The sequence below is a fragment of the Leptonotus elevatus genome, chromosome 4, assembly GCF_054856555.1.
Source record: "Leptonotus elevatus isolate MCC_2025b chromosome 4, RoL_Lele_1.0, whole genome shotgun sequence".
In the NCBI taxonomy this organism is placed as follows: domain Eukaryota; kingdom Metazoa; phylum Chordata; class Actinopteri; order Syngnathiformes; family Syngnathidae; genus Leptonotus; species Leptonotus elevatus.
In genome coordinates this window covers 15,215,405-15,229,415 of record NC_141242.1, presented here as the reverse complement: position 1 = coordinate 15,229,415, position 14,011 = coordinate 15,215,405, and the positions used below count along the sequence as shown (strand labels likewise).

Here is a 14,011-nt window from a genome sequence, read left to right as displayed (position 1 = left end):
ATTTTTGGTTACTATTCTGTCTTGTCTCTTCATCTGGTGCTGAGACTCCCAGTCTGCATGAACCACATTCCTCTGAGTACATTTGGCTTTGAGTTTTTTTTGTTTTGTTTTTTGCAAGTGGCTCTCATGGTGTGATTCAAATGTGTCGTGTGGTGCGCCGGTGCGCTTAGCTGCCTGCGCTGGAAGTGAGGTCACTTCCTCCTTTGTGTAATAGCTGCCAGCAGGGAGTTCGCACCTTTGCCTCTCATGTTGCAGTTTTGGGCGCACGCCCTTTCGTGCTGTGAGTGTATTTTTGGTGTGTTTACTGCTCCAAACCTGACTGTCTGGGGCAGAGGGGAGGGGAAATCCCCACGGGAGAAAACACTCCAAACAGGAGGTCACGCAGGCTGAGCATGAGCATGAGGAGGAGGAGGAAATCAAGACTATAGTCGTGACTCGGTTGAGAGAGGAACCGATGTTTTGGATAAACAAACGGGTGTCATTTACCACTTAGCTGAGGAGACGCGGGAGTAACGGGGAGACGTGGACAAGTCACCCTGGGAGGCACGGAAGTGTGTGTGAGGGGAGCGCGGAGTGAGTGCAGGCGGGATGTTGAGGGCAGAGAGTGCGTTTATTTTCAAGCTGCTCCCGAGGCAGCATCCTGTCCTGGACGGGTGCGGCCAGAGACCAAGCCAGGGAGGAAAGGAAGCGGCCGAGCCCATCTGCTTGTCCCCGACACACACACACACACATAACGCAGACACACACACATTGTTGGAAGAATGTCAACCGAGCTATAAATACTTTGAACTCAACGAAGACCGCAAGGCCACTAAGGTGATTTTTCATTTGCTGTTAAAAAGGGCAACACACGCACGCACACACATTTGGAGTGCCTCTAATTAGCCCCACATAGACACACATTTATGTACTGACTGACACTTCATGATACATGAGGGTAAGCATTCACACACACACACACCTTTCCTTATCACCAGTTATTTCAACGTAATTTTTTGGAGCCACTCAAAATCACACGAGCAATGTCTTTGGCGAGACATGATCAATTTCACGAACACACAATCCGCAAACATGAGCAGCACAAATGCGCACACACACGCCTTCCAGATAACAAAAACGAGAGTTCACGACAAAGCGGATTACATTTTGCCTTTATCTCCATCGCCTCTTCTCTCCCAACATTGTCCCCTTCTACCTTTCCACAGCAGGCCGGTTGCACGTACATATTCACTGCGCATAAAAGCGTGTGCGTGCGCCTGCATGTGCTCTTAGCTGAGAGTGCAAGGCCATGGATGCGTTCCCATGTGTGCGTCTGGCGGTGGTGTGCGTAGGTAATGCGACAAGGCCATATTTCCCCTGGGCCGGGGGCTCGGCTGGCTTTCCACTCGCTCGCTCTAAGCAGTTTAGGAAAAACAATGACAGGCCTCGATATGGACTGGTCCATCTCTTCCGAGGACAGTGAACACACAAAAACATTTACTGCTTTATAGGGAGTTGTCATCACAACACAATCATCTTTAGTCCTTAATATCTTAATAATGAGATGCTATGCGTGTAGTCCAAAACTTACCATGCATTAACATTCAACAGGAGCCAAATAGTTGATTTGTTTATTTATTAACCTACACACACTCATGCGCACTGCTGACATATGACGGCATCATCACTTCCTGTTTGATCATCATCTTCCTCCTGCTCTCCCTCCGGGGAGTATCCGTCCATCTCACCCTCCTCCCCTTGCCCTTCCGCTCCATCCCTCGCGACAGCTACAAATCAATACAGCAACAGCAACACCCCCCCCCCCCCCTCTAATTTCACTCGTTTACCTTCCTGTAATACTACCTTGGATTTCATTTCACCCCCCCCCCACCCCCAACTGCCATTTTCAATCCTTGAGAGGTCAAGTGTGTAAGGTAATATAGGACGTTGACTTCTCCTCTTGTCCTTAAAGAGGAATGAGCCTGACCTCCACTGGCTCGGAGAAGAACTGCAGCCGTTCAGTTCAGAGCCAGAGAGGAGGTGGTCTTTCTGTCGTAATGGGGTCAGTCGCCTTCCAGTGCAATGTGTGACGTCACTGGAAACACCTTTTTATTATTTTTATTACTTTTAATTAGTTTAGCTGACTTATAATGTGATTGGACAGCATGTGGACTAGTAGTTTGCATCTCTGCCTCACATTTCTCACATTTCCGGTTCAAATCTGGTCTTGCTGTGAGGATGGATGGATGGATAGATGGATAGATAGATAGATAGATACTCTCAAAACATGCACACTAACTAACACGCGTGCACGCACACACGCTCTTTTAGCAAAGGGCTCACTGGAACATGCTCGGCAAGATAAGGGCCACAGAATGACAAATAAGTATTATCAAGCCAAAACCACATATAATCCTTCACATTTGAGTCCCCAACCGGCCCTCTTCTGCTCTGTTGCATTCAGCCCCTCCTCTCTTTCTCTTTTTTTTAAATGTGTCTTTCTCTTTCTTTCTTTTTTTTCCTCTCTCTCTCTATTTCTCTTTTTCCCTCTCCCTTTTTTTATCTCTCTTTGTCTTTCTCACTTTCTTTCCCTCTTTCCCTTTCTCTCTCTTTCTCTCTCTCTCTCTCTCCCTCTCACTTTCTCTGTTTCTCTTTTTCCCTTTCTCTCTCTTTCGCTCTTTCTTTCTCTCTATCTGTCTTTTTCTCTCTCTGTCTTTCTCTCTCTCTCTCTCTCTGTCTTTCTCACTCTCGCCCTTTCTTTTTCTCTCACTTTCTCTGTCTCTTTCTCCTGCTCTCTGTCTTTCTCTGTCTTTTTCTCTCTTCCTTTCTTTCATGCTCTTTTTCTCTCTCTCACACTTTTCGCTCGCCCTCTTTTTCTCACTTTGTTTCTATCTCCCTTTCTCTTTCTCTCTTCCATTTCTCTCTTTCTCTTGTCTTCTTTCGATGGCTTTCTCTCCTTTTCTTTCACGCTCTCATTCTCTGTCACTCTTTCTCTCTTTTGCCTCTCTTTGTTTCTCGTTCTCTCTCTGTCTCTTTCCTCCTGCCATCCCCTCTTCTCTCTCCCTCCTTTATGTCCCGTCTGCAGCGGGGGCCTACCTGTGAGCCAGGGTGATTAATCTGAGGGACGCTGCTTTGTAGGGGCGCTGCTGGGGGGCAGGGTGGGCATTGATTGGGAATGTCGCACTGGGAATCGTGTTCTTGAGCGAGTGAGCGAGCGAGAGAGACAGAGAGAGAGAGAGAGAGAGATAAGGAGCGTTTCGTGGGGACAAGCTGTACAGTCAAGGGAAAAGAGGAGAGGTGAAGCAAAGCATCCGAGAGGAAATTTCTGTCTGATACACACACATGAATTCCCAGAGAAATTTTTCCAATCATCTTGACATCACACACACACACACACATACGCACGCACGCAGAGTATTTCCCCTGCTTTAGATGTGGTGGCTTTGCGTTCCAAACCAACAAATCCAGATTATCAGTTCAGCTCCCTGTTGCAGCCGATATGTGGGAGCCACAGGGGACTGACTGGAGAGACGTGTGTGTGTGTGTGTGTGTGTGTGTGTGTGTGTGTGTGTGTGTGTGTGTGTGTGTGTGTGTGTGTGTGTGTGTGTGTGTGTGTGTGTGTGTGTGTGTGTGTGTGTGTGTGTGTGTGTGTGTGTGTGTGTGTGCGTGAAGCAGCATGATCTAGCATGATGTCACCACACATCCTAACACTAACACAAGAAGACACATCCCCCCTCAAGTTTAATGAGTTTCACGGCAACTACATTAACACGTCCCTCGCATAATTTTTATGCTGTGTGTAAATTTGGCAGGTTTTCACGCAGAAGTTTACATTATCGCTCATCATCGTGCTTGAAAATGTGTCGGTTTTAACTCGAGGTGTTTTGCACTCCATGGGAGAGATGATCAGGACGGATGGTCTCAAAAGTCATTTCATTATTTTGGGATTATTTTATATTTTTTATATTTTATTTTATATCTTTGGTACTTTAAAACCTTCTCAGGCGAGTGATGAAACAACTAAAAAGACACAAAACAAAACTAAAATGTCGAAAAATCTTAAGTTATGAGGTTGTTAAAGAGTCAAGTACGTCTGTCGTTTGAGTCAATATGGAGGAAAGCGAGCGCGACTCCGTAATCGAAGATGACAACCACAGACACCGAAAGCCAAGAAACACGTCACCACTTGAACATTGGTGGCAGTAGGAATATTTTATCGCGCTGCTGTGCTTACCCAGAAAATATGACATTTTGGCATCCAAGAAATTGCCGTACAACACAAAATAAAATTGAACGGATAGTGATTACTACAGTGGACAGCTATTAAAACGTTGTTTTCTCCTATATAAGTGATTTTTCTTTTTTTGCCACAGTTGACCATTAGTGTGGACACTAGTGTAGTCTTGACATACACTGCTATCCAATGGTCAATGTTTGCAAGTACAAAAAAAAGAAAAAGAAAAAAAGACCGACAACAAGATGGCCGACAGAAGTTCAGATGTGGCATGCTAGGAAGGAATATGTGTCTATTCTTTCTATTCCAGGAGGCCTTTGCAAGTAAAAAAAAACATATTGGGACATCAAGCAACAACAAAAAAGTAATATAATTGTTCAAATATCCAAGTATTGATTTTGTAATGTGAGTGTTTTTTGTATGACACCTTTTTTTGTTTTATTGTTTTATTTATTTATTTTACATTACCACTCCTGCCATATTACATTCCATGACGAATTTCAAGAGGTTGGCTGCTCATTCAATAGTGTCTGTGGCCACCACGTAGCCCCGCCCTTGATTATTCGGACTTATTTTCTTGAGGTTCGTTGCTTTTGAAACAGCTCATGTATTAACTTTCATTGGAGTCTGTTGCATATGATTTTCCCGTAGTTCAGTCTCTTTGCTTTGTCCTCCATCTTCCCATTTTTGGCCGTCAGCTGTTCTCAAACGAGGAGCCTTTGCCGCCCTTTCATTCAGAGGCGGTGCACGTCTCTTCCGTCATTGGGGGCCGACGGGGGCGAGAGAACAGCACCGTGCTTACCGAGCCCATTATTTCTCCCATCATGTGTTCTCACTTGTCCCCTCTCTCCCTCCCCTCCAGAACCACACACTGAGTCAGCACGCGCAGTGAGACCGGGGCCCGGCAGGATCTCTCCGCTCAGTCGGGGCCCCCGACCCGGAGCCGGCGGGGGAGCTACATCTCCACATCACAGCCAATCAAAGTGTCATTTGCCACTCACATGTAAAAGTGTAACGATCGCACCACTGGGTGTGGCTATTAGCAGCAGCGGGGGGAAGGAATATTAATGGGATATGCTATTAAATAAAGAAAGGCAAGCAGGATGAAGGAGAGGAGTGGAACAAGGTATTGTATGTGCAGTATTTTTAATCGACCCTGCCAAATTCTCTGTTACCATGTAATTATTTTTTAAGAGATTTAAAAAAAAAAAAAGTTAAAAGAAACCTTTTTGTTTTGGATCATGTTCATAGTTTCTAGAAAAAATCATAATTTGCTCTTCCTTTTTTTGCATTCAAATTCATCTGTGCTCATATTTTTCCCTTCTTCAATATGGATTTTGATTTTCTTCTTTCTTTTTTTCTGCCTTTTGAGTTCTCGCCGTAAGTAGGTACTCGTGCCGTGTACTTGTGATTGTCTGTCCTCCAGTTGTAAGTTCCCCTCCCAAATCTCCTTTCTATGATTACTGTATTGTTATATATATATTTTCTTCCCTTTTTGTAATTACTATAAAAGAAATACAAAGGAACAAATTAAAATGCAGAAAACCATGCAGATGTTTCTTTTTTCAGTCTCTACGGGGCCTCTAATGGCTAATGCAAAAAAAAAAAAAAAAAAAAATTCAGTGCCTCTGGTCAATGACTGTTTTTTAAATGTGAATTAACCAGATGGCAATAATATAGTACAGACAAAAAAACAAACAAAGATTAAAAAATAAATACATGACAAATGAAGACATTTTGTGTGGTGTGACTTTATTGTGCCAATGTTGGAAAACATAACATTTTATTTGGTCAGAAGCAGACATTTACAAACTGCAATAGTTTTCATTAAAATCTTCATTTAGTGGCAGATTTATTCAATTGCATGTTAAACTCGAATACAAAATCATTTATATTAACATGAAAGTTTCCTTTATAAATGCTAAATGTTAACTCCATTAAATTTCCACATAATATTGTTGTTATATTTCCATTTTGTCCCGTGGGTTCCCAGTCCTTCATTCCTACAACCTGGATATTAACTAAACATGGTGGGTGAATGCAATATCACCCCACTCTTCATTGCAGTTCTGTTGACAGCAAACAACGAAGTTACCCTAATGCCATTTTTGTGTAAACCTCTTTGTACAATACGTGTTCTGCACAAAAGCTACAGTTCATGTTTGCCATGGGGATTCACGAGACCTGACTTACTGTAATGCGTTTTCCTTGTAGCAATGTTGTTCTCTAACTTCTATAGTATGCAAATCACTATATAGTGTGAATAATTAATGTACAATACATGGACAGAAAAGGTGAGCAGATTGTCTTTTGAAGACATAGGTTCTGTTTGGCTGTAAAGTTAATAATCTGCAAGAAGTGTACTAACAGTTTTTTTTTTTGCAGTACATGTACATGAATTTATAAATCTATTCATAGATGATTTTATATGAAAGAAGGAACAACATCCATGCACCAGTAGCAAGCAGGAACTGTGATTCTTCAACTCTGATCTTTTCTTCTATACATTTAGTCACGCCTCGTTATCTTTACTGAACATGGACTATACACAATCTGACTCCCATTCTCTTCTCCCACCCCAGCAAAAGATGATCCCGTCAGACTTGGCAATCCTTTGATTTTATCATACAGGATCTGTTCCCAAACCACAAACATACTAATCAGCTATAAGTCAATATTAAGCAAGTTTGCAAATGTGATATAAATAAATAAATTAAATTAAATAATGATAACAATATAAAAATACTGATTATAATAATAAACAAAATATATAATTGTATCATACAATAATAAATAAATACAAAAATAAATAAAACTGCATGTCATAAAAATATATAGAAATCTTTACATTTGTCTGTCACACTGCTTATTCTGATTAGGGTCACGGGGTCATCGGGAGCCCAGCTGACTGGGCAAGAGGAAGGGTACACACACTTGCTGGGCAATTGTCTGAGGTTGCTTGACTACATGAAGAAAGTAAACTTCGTAAGTTTTGCAGTGCAAGAGTCCTGAGCCTGGATTGACTGCACACTTGTCAGGCAGGTGTGCTAACCACTCTTCCACCGTGCTGCCCTACTCAATCCATAATCATCAATCTTGCCAGGCAGAAGGCTCAGGTTCCAAAATGGGGCTCTAATGACATTGTGCAAGTGTTCCTAATGAAGTGTCCACAATTATAATTTCCTACAACTTTTCACCACGAATGCGAAATGCAGACGGTCCCTGCTACGGTGACCGTTGAACAGGAAGTAGACACTTTTGGTATTAAAAGGGGAGCATTTAAAGCCACGGTTTAGTGTATGGGGGTAAACGGCTTTTAGTCACGCGTGACAGCGGTTCCACGCGGCAGTTTGACAGCAGAAACAAACGCCAACTGCGGCGGCACGGCGCCTCTATATTCGCCTGGACCGAGTGACAGCATACGCCGCCGGGCTGCCGCCAGCCGTCCATCCGCCACAATCTCGTCCAATATCCCACGCAACCCGCTCGTGACCCACACCCACGATGGCGTGCGCGAGCTGAAAGGCGACAGCGAGAGGGGGGGCACGGTTGCGACTATGTCGGCGTCGCTGCTCTCCGAGAGCGACATCATGCACCGGTCCATGGCGGAGGAGGATCCGAACGGCAACGAGCACGGGGCGGCGGCACGCAGCGCGGCGCCCCGCTGGGGACCGCAGCACGCCGGAGCTCGGCAGCTGGCTCGGCTCTACTCTCCTGGTGAGCACCGACGAGTCGAGTCAATCTTCGTTTATAGCATCCCTATATATATATATATATATATATATATATATATGAAGGCCTTGCTATATAGTGAACCAACACTGAGCATGGTCTGGAGAGACGTTTGTGCATTTACTCCATTCAGCTCATGTCCATGTACTAGTAGGCTATGCATATTGTTCTAATTAGTAAGACAATTTAGTATACTAGTACTCAACAAGTGTATGACATTTCTGCACAACTTTGGCATACTAGTTGTATGGACAATTAATTCCAAGTCAAAATGGTGCTCTTACTCGGTGAAAAATGTTGGAATTTGATTTGAAAAGATTATTTTGATTTCAAAATGTGATAACATTCTAGGCAATGTTAACTAGCTAATATATTACCTTCTATGTTGGCGATTGTACTCAGCAAAATCGCCAGTGTTAGATTAACACTGAGTGTTAAATCTAACACTAGAAAAGTATTTATGTGTATAGTTTTTTCACACTTAACTAGTGTTACTCCAACACTGCTGTATTGTGTTAAAACTCAACAATGGTAAACACTGAGTAGTGTTGAAAGTGCTCTACACTAGTGTCAGTGTTAATTAAACATTTGATTCTGCCAAACTACACTTAACTGGTGTTTAAACACTTATGAGTGTATTGCACCAGTGTCAGTGTTAAAATTTTAACTCAAACTACGCTTTACTAAATGGTACTTATATAGCGTTTTTTCTCCTTGCAAGGCCCTCAAAGGGCATTACAGTTTGGCTACTGATGGCACGGCATCACAAGCAACTGGGGGTTTAGTATCTTGCCCAAGGATATTTTGACATAGTCACAAAGGCCCGGGATCGAATCCACACTTTCAGGTTCGGGAGACGACCACTCTACCACTGAGCCACGCCACCCCAACAACAGAAACTGCATGCATGGCTATTGAAATGTCAACAGTACGCTGGAAAATTGGAAAGTTTCTCCTTCGAGGGAAATTAAGGTGTGGTCAATTTAACACTCATGGGAGTGCTATTCAGGTTACACCCAACATCCATCCAATTTACTCTGATAGTGTTAAAATAACACGGCTTACTGCATATTGGATCGAACACTGGAAATTTAACACTGACCGATTTGCTGCTTAAATGCGCTTCATTTTACTGTGTTCTTGTTTAAGTGTGAAATGATCCCAAAGAAGTTGTCTGTCTTTTACGGACCTTTTCCTCTTAAAGTAGTAAACTGCACCCCACTTGTGCTTGTTTAACCAGAAAGCTTGATTGATTAAATGATAGACCTTAACTGGCTCCATTAATTTACACTGGCCCAAATAGGAAGGAAAGTGGCGCTTCACCACGTCATGTCACGATCATGTTAGGGCATGGAGACCGCCAAAGCTTTACCCCTCCCCTCCTGGCACTTGGCTGGCCCTCACTTGACACACTGATCTCAGAATGATCGTCTGATGTGACGGCTCACTTGTGACCTTTTAAAACTCGACGTCATTGAACATCTGTCGCCGTGACGTCGCTCACCCAAAAAAAACAAAATCTCTTAAGATGCTGATTCCGCTCACCTTGCCCATTCTTAAGAGAATTAGATTGTCACTGAGTGCAGATGATCACAGAAATAACTTGAAATTGGACAGATGAGTCAACCAGAAACAAAACTTTTTGGGCAAGTCAGGTGTGTCAAATCTCTGGTAAGAAATGAGTCAAGTAAATAATTCATCTTGGCAGTAGCCAAAGGTGCAAGCCTCACACGTAGCTCCTCTCGCTAACACAATGAATACACGTGCAAGTCCGCCAAACGCATCATGTGATGCAAAACCAAACCTGATGAACTGCAAAAATATTATGTCACGTTTTATCTGTCTGTTTCTGTGACTCGTGAGCGAGGCGATAACCTCACGCTTCAGGGATGTCACATCATGAAGTACAGATTGATAGATTAGCCGCCGAATATTAGCATTGGCCTTTTTGAAGAATTATGGCCGATAATAGATTAATTTAAAACTGTATTTATTTAAGTTTTCAGTTACTTTAAAATAGATGCTGCTAACCCTGGGAACTCTCTACACCTGTTTTTGTTTGAAATTAAAACTAAGATAAGTAAAAAATGTAACATTTCAGATATGCTGAAATTTTGGAAAACTTTATTTACTGAATACAATAGGGAGCGATTTACTTGTTTAAGTTTTAATTGTGCTTTTCAAGACGTGCTAATGACTTTGGGAGGTCCCTGAACTTTTTTGTCAATTGACTAATACAACAACTATAATATTGTGAATATTAAAAGTTGTTCAATAAACATATGCTTAATTTTTGCTAAACAAATGTAACAATTGGAGTTTGTATTTCTAAAAAATTCTCGAGTTTATTGTGACGTGAACGTTCACATTTTCAACCAAAAAATAAATACATCTGAGATCCCTTTATTGTTGGGAGTGACTGATCTCCACTGCTGTTTTTTTTTTTATATCGTCAGAAATAGCAACAACCACGTCTCCTCAAAGTTTCTTGTTTTAATTTTGCGCCCTTTTGTCACCCATGCTTAGAAATGTTCAAATGGAACCGACCTGACTTGTATGTGATTGTCCTAAAAGCAGAGGGTCACGTTTTGTTCCGTCGCTGAGTGTTTTGATGCTTAAGAGGATCACGCATGCATTTGGGGTCCCGGCACTTTATCCCCTCTCACTTAGCGGCCGCTTAGTTATAGCACATTGAGCCCAAACGTTAAACATAATCCCAACCTGGCAGACATGTGGATCGCTTCCTGACACAACAAATACTCTCGCTTAAACTTGGTGATTGAGATTGTGATTTGGGAAGATTGAAATAAAACGGAACGTTCAATTTATCTTTGGCTTTGTTAATCTTTCGCAAAATAGTTTAGAGACCTGGTTTAAGTAAAATTGTCCAAATCCTCGTCATTTCAGCCTCTCAACAGTAAATATTGGTGTTTACTATATGTAGTCCTCCAATAAAGCAGACTGGTTATGTCTGTGTTTTTGTTTTTCCTTAAAAAAAAAGACATTTGTAAACATCTGCGTTTACTTTTTGGCTGATTTTCTAACGGATGTTGTTGATGAAACCCGTAACTGAATCATAATTAGTATACATGTGTGCAAGCACTGCCAATTTTAAACGAATGTCTTCTTATTGAGAAAAAGTTGCAGGCCTAAATGATACATAATTGATTGATGGATTGCTTTCAGCATGTTTATAAAGTCTGTCAAATGTTCTTGTACGCGGCCCTCAAAGAAGAACATTTGGACACCCCTGTTCTATAAAAATCCAAAAACAATACAATGTAAAATGTCATGTTTTGTAAGCTGCAGTCAGGGAGTGTAAATGTTCATGTTTGGAGCGGGTAGAGTCAAAAAGACGTATTTGTTTTGGTGCTTGGTGCCAAAGGGCCCAGCAGGTCGAAGGCAGAGGACGCGCTCGTCCACGCTAACAATGCCACCAGGACATTTTAAGGGAAAGTTAAAAGTAAAAATGCTTCCCACATGCTGACAAGTGTCTGTTAAAGACAACTAAACAGGCCCAATTCCAAATGCCAAAGAGTCCATTTAAGGAAGCGCCACACTGTTATGCGCTCAGATGTTTGGCTCCGTCTCAGCGCTGGCGGGAGGTAAATCTAAATAGCAGTTTGCCTTGTTAGACTTTGGACAAGTTAGATGAGGCGGCCGAGACGCTCCATCGAGCCAAACGCGGCCTCATTACGGCACAGCCTGGATGGACAAACAGCTGGAGACGTCGCCGTTTGTCTCTGACGCTTTGCTTCTCGTTCCCCCCATTCGCCCCCTCCTCGCCTGCGTCCTCCTCAGGGGCTGAAGAGTCGCGCTCGAGATGCCGCCTCCTCCTCGCAAGCGACGTCGTGTCCTCAACGTATTGCGCGCTATAGCCATGTGTGATAGTTGGACATTTGTAAACCGCATAAAGATGTCATTCCATTTGGGGAGGCGGGGGGGGGGGGTGTTCAGCCTAACTTACAACAACAACATCCGACAGCCATGTTGGCCAATCAGAAGCTTAAATTAATACCCGGAAAAGACATAGAGTGAAGTACAGTTAATTTTTCCACCTGGATGTAAAGGGCAATGGCTGACATTAAAACACTGTTAAAAAACAAACAAAAGCACAGTTGAGAGTACATTTTATTCACATAAGTAGTTTGGAAGGCCAAAACACATTAAAAAAATATATATATATACAGGTGTTGCTATCAAATAATTTTAGAATCTATTATTCTATCAATTATTCCATCAAATAATGGACCAACATTGGGGGCAGAGTGGTCATCTTGCAACCCTGGTTGTGGAATTTAGATGTTTCTTGGGTTGGGGAAGAATTCTGGTGGGTGGCCCGGTGGGTGGTGTCTGGTCGGTGCTGGATTTCACCTTCCTTGGTTTTCTTTGGTCCCCTCGGGTCTCCTGACGTCGGTGTTCGGTTTAGGTGAACGGTATGGGATTTTTTCTAATAGGTTTTTGGTGAGCTAACAAATACACGCACGCACGCACGCACGCACGCACATACACATACTCACCCACATACAAAAAAAAATAATATATATATATATATATATATATATATATATATATATATATTTAAAAAAAATAATAAAACAAATAAAAAATAAAGAGCAATGATGATGACATTTCCGAATGAACAATACTGAGCTCTTTATAGGAAACAAAAAAATAAAGAAAAAAAATAAAATAAAACTTGAGCCCTGAGCAACTGTGGCGTCTTCTCCAGCCGACAGCAAGTGGCAAAATGGCCGCCCCATGAGATGGAGAAAGATTTTGCTGCTTCAATTCATATTCAAATCTCAATAATCATTGCTAATTTGTCATATTTCACATTGTATGTTTCTTTGGATCCTCATTTATACTGTTTAATTTCAATACAGTGAGAGTTATTTTGATTAAAGAAAAAACAGTAAGTGTGTGTGTGTCCTGTGTTGAACGAAGAGAGTTGAATTTCCGTGAGCATGGTGCAGGGAACCCTCGAAAAGCATCACTGGGTGGGGTCACATTCAAGGTTTAGGGGTAGAGTTCACCAGTCGGCGAGCTGGCGGACTCAGTAACTGGGGTTAACTTTCACTAAGAACTCAGACACAATCTGCTTCCTCCTCAGGTCATTGAATCGGTGGAGGCTGGTGTCTGTGGATCTCACTCGGCTTCGTCTGTCCTTCCTTCCTTTCCTCAGTCTCTCCTTTGGTCTCTTGAGGTCTCCCTGATTTTTGGGATTTGTTGGAATTTAGATGTTTCTGGGGTTGGTGAAGAATTCTGGTGGGTGGCCCGGTGGGTGGTGTCTGGCCGGTGCTGGATTTCACTTTCCTTTGTTTTCTTTGGTCCCCTCGGGTCTCCTGACGGCGGTGTTCGGTTTAGGTGAACGGTATGGGATTTTTTTCTAATAGGTTTTTGGTGAGCTAACGAATACACCCGCGCGCACGCACGCACATACACATACTCACCCACATTCAACAAAAAAAAAAAGAGCAATGATGATGACATTACCAAATGAACAATACTGAGCTCTTTTTGAAAAAAAAAAAGAAAAAAAAGCATCACTTTTATTAACTAGCTCACTTATTGTATTACACCTTTTGTAAATGTAATTTCCCCCAGCAGGAAGTTGGAAACAATTACAGTACTGTTTTGTTTTTTGGAAGTAAAAACGGGTTTGTTGAAGTGGAACATTTGGTAGGAATGCAAATGATGCTTTTGAGAGACTGCCTTTCTGTGAATCCCGCACAAGAGTGTGAAATATACAACAGTGCGCACACACACACGTTGGCTTCAGGCGAGCCTTGGAGCTACACCGTTCTGTTGTTGACCTTGACCGTGTGTGTATGCAATTATTATGATGAGGGCCGCAGATGAATATGGTGGTAGCTGAAAGCCCCCGGGAAGACAGGATGCCGTCCAACACACACACACACACACGATTGGATCCGTCCATCCTTTTTGTGTGTGTGTATGTCCACAGGGGCGAGAGGCTGGAGCAGGGCCTACTTACACTCACTCTCATGTGGCTTAAAAAGTGTGTGTTGGTGAATCTCATTTGCCACATTCCTCTCTTTGTTG

General features: G+C 42.5%; 2 protein-coding genes across 5 annotated transcripts in view; both read left to right on the top strand.

Moving 5' to 3' along the window:
* Positions 1-5,763, top strand: part of znf423 (zinc finger protein 423) — a 129,648-nt gene extending 123,885 nt beyond the window's left edge. For both annotated transcript variants that reach the window (XM_086073440.1, XM_086073439.1), the window contains one exon: positions 5,076-5,763. In XM_086073440.1, coding sequence (XP_085929566.1) covers positions 5,076-5,105 — 30 coding nt within the window. In that variant the 3' untranslated portion in view covers positions 5,106-5,763. The remainder of the gene's footprint in view (positions 1-5,075) is intronic.
* Positions 5,764-7,457: 1,694 nt separating this feature from the next.
* Positions 7,458-14,011, top strand: part of peds1a (plasmanylethanolamine desaturase 1a) — a 33,261-nt gene continuing 26,707 nt past the window's right edge. For all 3 annotated transcript variants that reach the window (XM_086074434.1, XM_086074435.1, XM_086074433.1), the window contains exon 1: positions 7,458-7,930. In XM_086074434.1, coding sequence (XP_085930560.1) covers positions 7,771-7,930 — 160 coding nt within the window. In that variant the 5' untranslated portion in view covers positions 7,458-7,770. The remainder of the gene's footprint in view (positions 7,931-14,011) is intronic.